This window comes from Opisthorchis viverrini, assembly GCF_000715545.1.
Source record: "Opisthorchis viverrini unplaced genomic scaffold opera_v5_301, whole genome shotgun sequence".
Classification (NCBI taxonomy): domain Eukaryota; kingdom Metazoa; phylum Platyhelminthes; class Trematoda; order Opisthorchiida; family Opisthorchiidae; genus Opisthorchis; species Opisthorchis viverrini.
This window is the reverse complement of record NW_008751955.1, coordinates 448898-460853: the sequence shown is the minus strand read 5'-3', so window position 1 is coordinate 460853 and position 11956 is coordinate 448898. Positions and strand designations below refer to the sequence as shown.

At 47.2% G+C, this 11956-nt stretch overlaps 1 protein-coding gene across 1 annotated transcript in view; it reads left to right on the top strand.

The window, feature by feature from the left end:
- The window catches only part of T265_09703 (hypothetical protein), a gene marked incomplete at both ends in the record, with an annotated part of 10988 nt that extends 6660 nt beyond the window's left edge, over positions 1 to 4328 (top strand). The window contains one exon of the mRNA XM_009175859.1: positions 3844 to 4328. Coding sequence (XP_009174123.1) covers positions 3844 to 3989 — 146 coding nt within the window. The remainder of the gene's footprint in view (positions 1 to 3843) is intronic.
- Positions 4329 to 11956: the final 7628 nt, after the last annotated feature.

The window sequence follows — 11956 nt, the reverse complement described above, 5'->3', positions numbered from 1 at the left end:
CCGTACATATGGCATTGCTCTAACACCCAACGGAGTGTAGAGATGTGGACAACGTAGCCTCCACCCGGTAGAAATCCCGCTGGATTCTCACCAGTCAAGGGTTCACGAGTCACCAAAAGACGTCAGAGAATCAGTGACGCCAGAAGTCTTGTCACCACAGGGGTCAAACTAACACTCTGTGGTTACCACATTCACTACGAGTATCCTTTTTGAAAATGGGCACCACTACCGATTCGCTCCAGTTGTCTGGGACGGGCTCTTTCCTCCAGATAGATCCAAATAGGCTAGAAAGCGTTCAGCTGTAGCACCCTTACGGTGCCTAGCTGCCATGCCACCCGAAGGAAGCACGAGGGATAGGATACTGCCAGGTTGCCCAAGCCTAGACAGGTGAAGTCGAGTGGCGGAGGTCGGATTTGAACCACGAACCTTCCGGTCGGTAAATTCGCACTCTAACCACTTGGGCCATCTGGCCCAAATAGGCTAGATAGGTACTGGCTGAGAACTCCACCAACATCCTTGAAGAGAGCAGGTGGAAGGTTGTCAGGACCAGCAACACGATGACACTTGAGTACAGAAATACACCAGGACACTTTTGAGACTGAAGGCGGCTCCATATTTACGGTCTACCTTTCTGTTGAAGGTCAGGATTCTGGATTGGAGGTAGCAGGTGGCCAGCTGAATTACTGCTCAAAGTACTGTGCTCAGATGTCCAAACGTTCTATTTTGCTGCATATCAGGGAGCCATTTTGGTCCCTGATTATTTCGCTGACAAGTGGTTTCCGAGGGCCAGTCGAACGAATCAAGTGGAACAGCTTGCGGGCTTTTCCAGTATTCTTTGCATTTTCCATTCCTTCGGCCTTTTGGGTCCACCAAGCTTCTCGGTATGCACGGATACTGAGTTTCACCTGGCGTCGGATGATACATCAAGTGGAGTTGTGATTGTGGCCAGGAGGGATTTGTCGCCAGGTCTCCAGCAGACTCGCTCCCGTCAAAGATCCAGTGTCTGGATGAGGTTAGCTGGGTTGTATCGCAAACACACTTTCCGCATTTGAGTAGCGCTTTGGATATCCTTTCCCAGTGGCCGTTTAGAGCCGACAACGGACAGTTTGGCAGGCATTCCAGGAGCTGGTTCTGATAGTTTAGTTTGAGTTCTGAGTCCACTAGCTTCGCAGTGGCCAAGTGAGGTGTGCGCGTTTTGCGTACACCTGAAAAGCGCAATGAAATGCACCAGTGTCCAAATGCACAGTTAGAGTCCATGCTGGTGTTTCAGAAGGAGCGACAGACGGTGACCGACCTTCACAACCGATAACTGACAGCGATGTGGTCTATTTGGATTCGGGGCTGGTTCGTTGGAGGGCGCAACGCTGTCAAGAGATTTCCGTTGTTCCGGGTAAAGGAAAGTGCGTGATAAGCACATATCTAAAGCAGGCGATCCCCGTTGTCCATGCGTGTCCAATCCTAGACGACCACCCAGTGGGGGCTCAGCATCGCTTGGTCCACTTACCTGGGCGTTTATATCACTAGCAGCGACAACGATATCTGAGCTTTTAGCCTGCTGTATAAGGGCACCTAGAGCGTCACAGAAACTGCCCTTAGCAGATTCAGAGCTGCAATCAGTTGGGGAGTAAGCATGTACAATAAACAGGGTGCGACGGGCCTGGTATCCTCTAGACTCTCTCACAGATATTGCCAAACGAACCGCACAGAGGCGACTGTCAACGGGTATCCAATCAAGCAGAGACGCTTCCGCTTGTTCGCTCAGTACAATACCCACCCCAGCATATCCAGCTGCAGCGGCCTCTGCATCACCAGAGGTGCGCAGCCGGAACCTGGAGGAGAGCGAGGGGGCAGTCAGTTCGATCACAGTACTTGCGTCCTTGTTTCTGACAGACAACATACATCAATACAGAGGGTATCCAGCGTACGCGCAAGAGCCACCTGCTGATCTGCTTGTTTCACTGTGCGAACATTGAAAGTGGCTAAGTAGACAGGCTTTCGGGGTTTGATAGCAGACTTCAAAGTTTTCTATAGAGGAGAATGTCGGTAGCTCAGTTAGCGTAGATGGTCGTTGGGTTGTTCGCTGAGCTGGGCAATTTGGTTTCAAACGTTTCGTCACCAATCTAGGTGACATCATCGGTGCGTAGTTGTGCGTAGCGGTGGGTTAGTGGCTGTGCGTTCAGTAGTGTTACGTGTATGTTGATTTAAGGGCTGGTAGCCGGGGATGACCTTTGACCGCGATTACTTATTCTGTCGGGTGGTTCCATTGGTTGTTCTTTTATCCCGTGCCTCTTTCGCCGGTTGAATTTGTGGCCTTCTTGGTCCTCGTCCTCGTGTATAGCTCGTGATATATACTGAACTACAACAGCAATCATCCAGTAAACCACAAAAAGAGCTGCGTCCAAACCTTGTTCAAGAGGGCGGAGACACTGCAGCACCACAGAACTACGGAAGAAGGAGGAAAACCATATATACAGAGTGTTCCAGGAGAATGGATATCCAAGGAGTTTTATCAAGAAAAGCTTGAAGAAGAAGGCATCTCAACAACAGCCACAGCAAGAACAAGCCACCAGGCAGGTAGTCCTACTTTACATCAAGAATATATCAGAACTCGCAACCAGATTATTGGCACAAAAAGGAATCTTCGTGGCTACTCTAAGGAAATTAATCTCTAGACCGAAGGACAACCGGGACAAAACCAAGAGGAACAATGTGATATACCTAATCGACTGCAACAACTGCAACAAACTGGGAAAAAATTATGTACACGAATAAAGGAACACAACGCGGCTGTCAGGAGGCATGACCCCCTGTCCTTGATATCCATACACGAGGACCAGGAAGGCCACAAATTCAACTGCAGTTCACTGCCGTTGCTGGTGTGCCGTGGCTGATATAGTTCTCAGCGCGCGGTACCACTGATTCATTCGTAGAAGGACTTTTTTCGACTTTTTGAGCTCAACCGGACAGTTTGAAATTATTCCGAACGCACGTACCAAGTAGATGTATTATGTAATGTTGAAATGTTTGCTGTTGCGGCCCGTGATAACAATGTACCCCTGCCTTGTTTTGCTCGCTGGAACGACTCGTCTTGTTTCCTGTATTTGAACATAAGGGACGTGGACCTCGTACTTTTTACAATTCGTAAAAGGCATGTGTGTAATAAACATTCTAATTCTGCTGTCCCTTTTAGCTTGCGTTTTTTTAGTTTGACCTTCATTTTGGCCATCTGATTGTCAGAATGAAGTGCAGTTGAACACTCTCCGATAAGCCATTCTGTTCTCCTTAGTGTGTTGTGGGTTTCAGTCTGATATGGTTTGCCTTTATGAAACCAACTTCTTTACCCCTTAGTTTATCCCCCACCGCCGTTCCAAGTTTCGACACATATCGCGCAGCAGTTACTTTGACCCCTAATACGCTCGTTCACTATCAGTCTGCTAGCACGCGAACTCCCTGAATACAATCGGGCATCCATTTTTGAAACCGCATGAACAAGTGAGGGCCTCGTCCTGACTAGCAGGTGGGATAAATCACTTTGAATTTTCAATATCACAAAAATGCAGTCGTTGAGGAAAGCGGTGCTTTGCTCTCATCGATTTTTATCGTTCTGTAGAATTAGAGACCTTTTGTTCATCTTAAGAATCATCATGATACGTAATTTGCTCCATCCTTTGACTTAACGTTCCATCTTAGAATTTTAATGTTCTACTTGTAAACTTTGAAGGACAGGTGTCCTGTCCCTGGGTGAATTTTGTACTCTCATGTGGGGTTATTATAGTTGGACCTTTTTCAGTTGCCCATCTGTCAGTTTAGTTTATCAGCCCTCTTCCTTTTTTCGTTGGTCAGGTATTACATGGACTGAGGAGACTCTCTTCGAATACCTTGAGAACCCCAAGAAGTACATACCTGGCACCAAAATGGTCTTTGCCGGACTGAAGAAGGCTGAAGACCGGGCTCATCTGATTGCCTACCTTAAAGAGTCTACCAAGTAGATATAGCTACCTTTTTCTCAGTATCGAAACATCCATCAGTGGTGGAGTCGGACCTGTGCTCGGTTTTATCTGTTGGCTTTGTATCTATGCTGCCCCTCGCCCTCTGAGTTGCAATTGATACTACCGTGGGTGGTACATTTTTTCGAGTACAGTTTCCACTGTATAGTGATATTAGATTACTTTTTGAACACAATACCTGTGTTTTGTACTGAAATTCTTCAGTTTCTTGGTGGGCGTCTGAAATATTTTGCGGTGGTTATGAAAGTTTCCCAATTTTGTGTTTCGAACATCTGATGTGTCCGACGCTTCTGACCGCAGTTACCAGTCCTTTGTTCCGTCCGCTACCTCAGGTAGCAGCAGTTAACACGAATTTTGAAGTCTAACAGTAGTTCTCTAGCAGATAGGGCCAGGGGACGGCTAACGCGTTTCTGTATGTAACTACAGTTGCGTGGCGGACTGAGGAGCCGCTGTGGTTGGTGCACCGGGCTGGATTGTGGGGAATAAAACTAGGTTCCCTGTATTTTTTGAAAATTGATCACAAATTGGGTACCCATGCCGTCGTACTCCGTTTTAACAAACTGGATGTCAGAGGTGACTTTCCTTCCGCGAATATTAGGTTTCCGATCTCGTACCACTAGTCGATCATTTTTTCCCGTTTGAAGCCTCGATTTGCAAACGTTTCATCACCAATCGAGGTGATATCATCAGTGCGTTATTGTGGAGCGTAGTAGTGCGTAGCGGTGGGTTGGTGGTTGTGCGTTGGGTAGTGTTGTGCGTGTGTTAATATACGTGCTGCTAGCAGGGGATGACCTTTGGTCGCGATTAGTTGTTCGGTCGGGTGATTCCATTGGTTGCTCCGTTGTCCTGTATCCCCATTCGCCGATGCCCACGTGACCTTTGTACTCTTTCGTATTTTTTGAGACGGTTATGGACATCTGTTATCATTAACTTCACCATTCGTCTGCCATACTGCCTTGCTAAGGCCCACGCCTGCGGATGGTCTGGCGCCGGCCTGTGATGAGTACTGGGTGACAGCACGTTCCTACGTATACAATCATGAAGTATAATTGTTCGCGCCTAGAGGCTTGTCGGCAATTCAAATTGCCCGGCTCAGCGAACAAGCCAACGGCCACCATCTACGATACCTGAGCTACCAACATTTTCCTCTATAGAAAACCTCTATTTTCTCTTGTGGATTTGGTTACTGTTGATCTGGACGCAGGACGAAATGACCTTACTGACTTGCTAACCTAACATTATCGACGCTGTCTTCCAGTTGCGTGGAGCTTATGCTTCGAATGAATGTCAAACCTGAAGAATGATCACGACGAACGTGATCAACAGGTTTCTTTGATCCTAATGGAGATGTTTGTTGACAAATCCGGCGAAGTATGCCAGTGCTGTTGCACTCCAGAAAGTCAGTGGAGCTGATTCGTGCTCAAGATAACGAAAGTAATCGTTTTCACTAGTTGAGTTCGACCGGTGGGAGCTCACGGTCCCGATGACCTCTGTGCGTCAAACGGGTGACAACCAAACGTTTGTTGAACTAAATGGCCAGGTTACATTAACTGTTGTGTCTGTCTGAATAAAAGGTGTGCAAAACCTGAACATTGGTCTCTCGGTGAGTTCACGATTTGATCGTGGTGATGTGGCTGTGATTGCCGCACGAAATCAAACGGTACAGACTCAATTTACAGGCGCCACGAATGCTTGGTTCCATCAGTGTGATATTCAACCTCTCGGATGCGCGAATTAACAAATAAAACGGTAAAATTACCAGCTTCCAGATTATTCGATGTCACATCCAACTCGCAGAACAGTTCTGCATATACAGCGGGCTAGCTGGGTAGAACAAGATGCGGCTGGTGAACCTCATTCGGTATATGGCGCAAAAATGCAAGTCATCTTTTGGTAGACTTTCCTACTTGATATCTCACTGTAACATCTAATGCTGGTATATGTATTAACGGCGATCGATGTCTATAGAGGAGTGTGACATCCTTATAATCTGGTCACGTGTTTGCCTACAACAAATGTCGGTGCGCGACGTGGCCGGTAATGACTGCAGATACTATATTCTAAGTTGAGCTATCGTCAATGGACGCTAATACAGATTGGCTTTGTTTTCGAGAAAATTATCGGGGAACCGGGGTAAAAAAGAGCCGGTAACCCCGCTGACTTCACGATAGTCGGAGGATTCGAAAGGAACCTTCTGAAATAAGCCGCTAGGGATTTTTGACAAGCTAAGCGATGTGTTGTGCGGGTTCCGATGAGTTTTCAAAGTTCATTTTAAAAGTGCCGACAACGCCTCCCGTTTAATGGTTCAGGAGGCCAGTGTTTGTTACCTGTGCTTCAAGCCTAGCTGTAAAAAATCTTATCTTCCAGCTGTAACACCCGGTGCCTAGCTGCCATGCCACCCGGAGGAAGCACAAGGGCTGGGATACTGCCAGGTCACCCAGGCCCTGGCAGGGGAAGTCGAGTGGCAGAGCTCGGGTTCGAACCACGAACCTTCCGGGCAGAAGATTCGCGCTCTAACCACTTGGGCCATCTCGCTGTGACGAACTGTGTCCAATGGAAGTGCGACCACTTGAGTAAGTGTAAACAGTTTTTACACTACTTATCTGTTGCTGTTACGACGGCGCGACGTCAGCAATTGAGCTTCCGCTACCTGTGAAAGAAAGAATGTCCTGCAGTGCGGAGTCGTCTGTTGACCGGCACGAATCGACCGGTCACAAGTTACAACCGGTTCGACTGCCGGTTGGCTCACACGTAACAGTGTGTCACACAGCGAACTATCATTGTCACACCACTTAGGATCCTTCTGGCACAGTGATTGTCGCACGGCTCGTTACTGCAAAACTTGTCGGTGCTGAGCGAGATGATGGTTGTTGCCCAACAAAGTGAAAACGCTGAGCTTGTCACGATATTGCCCGTTTGACGTGCTTGCCATGCTAAAATAGGCGAGCAGCAATTGATCAGTAGGGGGATCGTAAGGGTATTCGGATTCTGCTGAGTAAACTTCCATTTTTCCACAAAAAAGAAAGTGAACGAAAGAAAAACACGTACAACTGTTTCCTGAAGCACTTGCAAAAGTTAAGGATCCAGTTCTGAGAGGAGACGCTCCGGCCGGGGGAAGGTTTTGGCATTTCCTCGAGGAGGGAGTGCTGTACAAAATTGTAACAACGTAAAGATATAGGACACACTGAGATAAACCGAAAAGTCATCGTCAGGTCTGTGAGATAAACCGAAAAGTCATCATCGTCAGCTCTATGAGTCGCGTATTCGTCATTATAGCTGGCACAGTTTCGTTCACCGATGGTTTGGGGAGAGATCGTGTGGATAGCTGCGCATCAGAGGCGGTAGGTGACATAATTGATGTGGGTTGCCAGTGGGCTTCCAACAGGGGAGGGAAACTTTGCATCGGGGTCCCCATCCAGGGAGACGACAATGACCCACGCACCTGATTTTGCTGGCAATGGCTTTCTTGCTTCGAAATGTTAAAATGCGATTCTCGTTTGGGGAATACTCGACGTTCTCATTGAATTATATACAGAAAGAAATGTTTTTACCGGATTTGTAGTCGCACTAGTTACAGCCCATCAATGAAGGATATGAAACTGCTGTATTAGCCGGTATGATCGCATCACGTCGTTCGCATGCTGGAACTGGTTGCAGAGCTGGCAGGATTATTCCCGAAAAGGAAGGGCCACAATGCCTTATGCCTGGGTATCCAATTTGAATACCATACATAGACAGCAAATGTCCCTAGCACCTCCTATTTCACCCGGTTACCGTACCATCTTTGATGAATTTAACTCGATTTGTTCTGTCAATGGCTTAAAAATACGTTTGGACCTTGCAGCGGAGTATGAAGGAGATCACGAAAAGTCTGCGCGTTGTCGGTGCTGCCCACCCTCCCCGGATGAGAACCTCATAAGCCGCCTGTGCGTGGTTGGGGACGCTGCAATATATGGCTGCCAGTGGATATCAGTGGCGTTCTTGACGTCAGTTTCCATCTAGATTGCCTGAATGAGTATCTAGAGTTGTAGGCACTTCGGAATGATTGTGTTAGGCTGGCACATACGTTGTTAGCCTTTTCTTCACAATGGGGCTTTCAAATGAATTGTTGTTGTCAGGTGGTGAAGTGTCGGTGTCGAACGCTGATGTGATGTTGCCGATGATAATTACTAAAAATGCTATGTAAGCTAGACGCTAAAACGTGGTAACCGATTTTCTATAGAGGAGAATGTCGGTAGCTCAGGTGGCGTAGATGGTCGTTGGCTTGTTCGCTGAGCTGGGCAATTTGGTTGCAAACGTTTCATCACCAATCGAGGTGACCATCAGTGCGTAGTTGTGCGTAGCGGTGGTTTAGTGGTTGTGGTAACCGATCTTCCACCCAGCTATGAATGCTTACCATTTTGTCGCAATGCTGCAACTATCTTCAGTGATCCGCATCGCCATTCCAATCTGCCTCAGTTGTATGAATCTGATTGTGGCTTTTAGTTGCATGTGACGGTCGGACTACATGTGATCTATCAAAAGGCAGAGGCACATACGTTGTTAGCCTTTTCTTCACATGTGATCTATCAAAAGGCAGGGCCTAAAGTGAGTAACATGCCGGTGCGAAAAGTTCTCAGATGTACACGCCTGTGCTGCCATGCAACGCTGCATCGACCATTACCTGTGTTGTTCTAGTGGGAACGATCATGAGATCATGGTGCCTCCAAAACGTTACATTGCACTCAGCAACCATAGAGACATGAGGCTCCTACGACGTGTGCTTCGCCCCCTGCTTAGAACATCGACTCACCTCCGTAACAACTGATCCGTTTTTTTCATGCGGCGATCCGATGATACTGGAAACTGGTTTCCTTTTGCTGTGCACAAGACTTTTCCGTTTCCGCTGGCGTATTCTGTCCAATGGCTGATGCGATATTCACTTAGCGTAAGTGGCTTGACAATCAGAGGTATAAGTGCGGATGCAAAAGACATGGAGAGGACAGTTCGTGTAGACTCAACACACCCTCATGAGGTAGGTGAAAACTCTTCGACATCCCGCGATCCGTTTCGCATTTCCTAGGGCTCATCAGCTAGGTGCAGTCCTTGAGACTCCGTCGAACTTATGTTCTTTAGCCCAACTCAGGCGGGATTCCACAACTACTCTCATTCGCATACGAATTTCTTTCTGGCGGGAGATTCGACTGAATCCATCCGAATTTCCGGACAATGTATTGCGATATCTCGAATATCGTACCAACTAGAGTATGCGGTTGCCTGGTGTCGCACATTTAGTTGAACAAAGCCATCATAAACGAGGGATAGGGCTGGGTTCAAGTTGAATCTCCCGTGAGACAGATTGTCTTTGATCCACCGAGGACTGGCTAATTTAGTCTTGGAAGACAACGATTATTTGGTTGAGTAGTCTGTCCTGCCTATTCCATCTGATGGTTCCCTGACGATCGGCTCACTAGCATTGTGCCTTTTGAAAGGTAAACTCAAAACAGCTGTTTATTCTCCGTATTTTTTCTGGAACTGAGCTCGGACGTACTCCTTGTGTTGCAATGAACAGCTTATCTAGCGAAGTGGTTGACGTACAATATGCACAGTGAATGTACCTGGATTACTGCTTCTGATTGCCCGGCCCCTCGAACGATAACCTGGTTTTGTCGATCGACTGACTCGCCTTTTAGGACTTTCCAGTCGGGTAACATCGCGGACGTTTGAAACCTTTTGGACAAGTCCGTATATCCGTGATTGTTCAGTTCCGTCCAGCATGCGTCGGTTTAGTAGTGATAACACGCTTGCCTTGCATGTGGAATTTCCGGAGTTCAAAGCCTTCACGGTCAAAGATAAGAGTAACTCTAATAAGGACCAAAGGGTCCAGTGCAGAGAAGCTGTTACTTTTTGGGGGTATGGTGGCAGAGCGATGACCAAACAGATTGTCGTGACAATTGCTTCGCTCCGGGTCATTTGGTTGTTTACCCGATATTCCACCTCTCTGAACCAACCAACAGTGGAAGTCAGTTGGGACCCGTAGTTGTATAAATGTCCATATTGAGCTGTATTTGGGCTGTATCCAATCGTTCGGTATTCTGAGACAACTAATCCCAAGAACTGAATTGCGTAGCATACCCTGTTCGCAAAGCGTTGCCTCTACTGCGACGAAAGGCAGTTAGCTTCGCTTGGCGTCGTAATTCACATTCGGCTTTGTTCGTTCACCAAGAGTGGTGACCCATACTGAGGGGTTCACACCTCACACTAGACGTTCGTTTTCATCACTTGTTGGCGGATATGAGTAGGTGGCGGCTAGCAGCTAAAGGCAACAAACTGAGAAGGGGAATCAACCTGGTCGCAACCCTACCACCGCTATTTGGGCAAGCCTTAAGAAGCTAGTTTGAATCATCACGCTACCCCTGAATCGGGCCTAAACCATAGCAACGCTGAGAGAGAGTTTAGCACCACTTATGCCTTGATGCGAAAGGTTAAAAGAGGCACCCTTCCGGTGCCTAGCTTCCATGCCATCCGAAGAAAGCACGAGAGCTGGGATAATGCCAAGTTTCCCAAGTCTAGACAGAAGTCGGCACCACGGAACTTCTCATGGGTATATTCGCACTTTGACCATTGAGCCATCTGTTGCATAGTGTTCGGTGGGGTTCACAAAGAAGACAGCCGCACTTTAACACCAGGATAACTACCTGTATTATCCTCATCAGTGTTGTGTTGAAAATGTAGCGATCGCTACAGTGTTACCTTGCAAACGGTCACTTCTGTCGAAAATGAAATATTAGTAGCACAGCTTTTGCACCGCGAGTCCCTTGATGACAAAATCCTGCGGAATCGAAAAGCCGATACCTGTTGTTCCCTTAAAATGCTTCTTACCTCCCAATAAGCGAAAATACAAAGAAAATATTCAAAGTCAATGATTTAGAGATACCAGATGTCTGTCATGCTGGTGCACCGCCCTACACAACAGCGAGCTCTCCTCTACTGGACTGGAATTGGCTTCACCGACTTTGTAGCCTGAAGTGCGCTCAAAACAATGCCCAGTGTTCTGAATTCTAGGTAGCGGTATTTTCGGAAGAACAAGCTGGAGATGCCATGATGACGCTTCCGTCACTGACGATTTCGTGAAAGAGACTCCTCGAAGAGAGACCATTTGATTCAAAAAATGGACCAAAAAAGCCACGCTGTCTTTGAGCTTTTTCTTTCAAACAGAGGGATGGCAAGACTGCAAATTAGCTCGACCTTGGCCAGATTATTAATTTTCCTTGTTATCACGTTGGGATAACGCACAGGGATAAATTATTCTTTGTACTTTCCTTAGGCAGATGACAAACCTCCTCGTTCGTAACATAGATTCTTCACATTGCTCCAGTTGGTCCCAGCCAGCCATGTACAAGACTTCAGACAAATGGAGCTATTCGCTTAAAAACGAACGAGAGACTTCCACAAGAAACAATGCGGACACTTGCCAAGCACCGTCTAACGAGGAAAAAACCGGAATCGACGAGCTATTCTCGCATCTTCCAGAAATACTTCCTCTATACTGCCGATGAAATTATAACACTAATTGATGGCTCTGTCGTAAATTTATACGGTTTCAAATGCATTGAGATGATTTCAACTGGAGTCTGACTGGATTAGACAACAGTCCATTATGACCCAGATTGTACGACATGGCAACCAGTTTGTCGTGTGTTGATGCACTTGTGAACTTTTCAGTAACTTTTTGCTACAACTTGGAATACTAAAGGAGCTGGCCCACAACCGACCAACCACTATGGCACTGTTGCCCGCTACGTGTAGTGTTTGATTACGTAAGCTCCCCACTGTCAGGACGCGCCCAGACATGGAAAAAGTACATGTGCAGAGAGGAACGCACCCCCAAAGTCACCATCGCTACGGCGCGTTCGGAAAGCAGGTGCGTTGGCGGAGTCACCAATACGACTTAGGCAACATAAGACCAG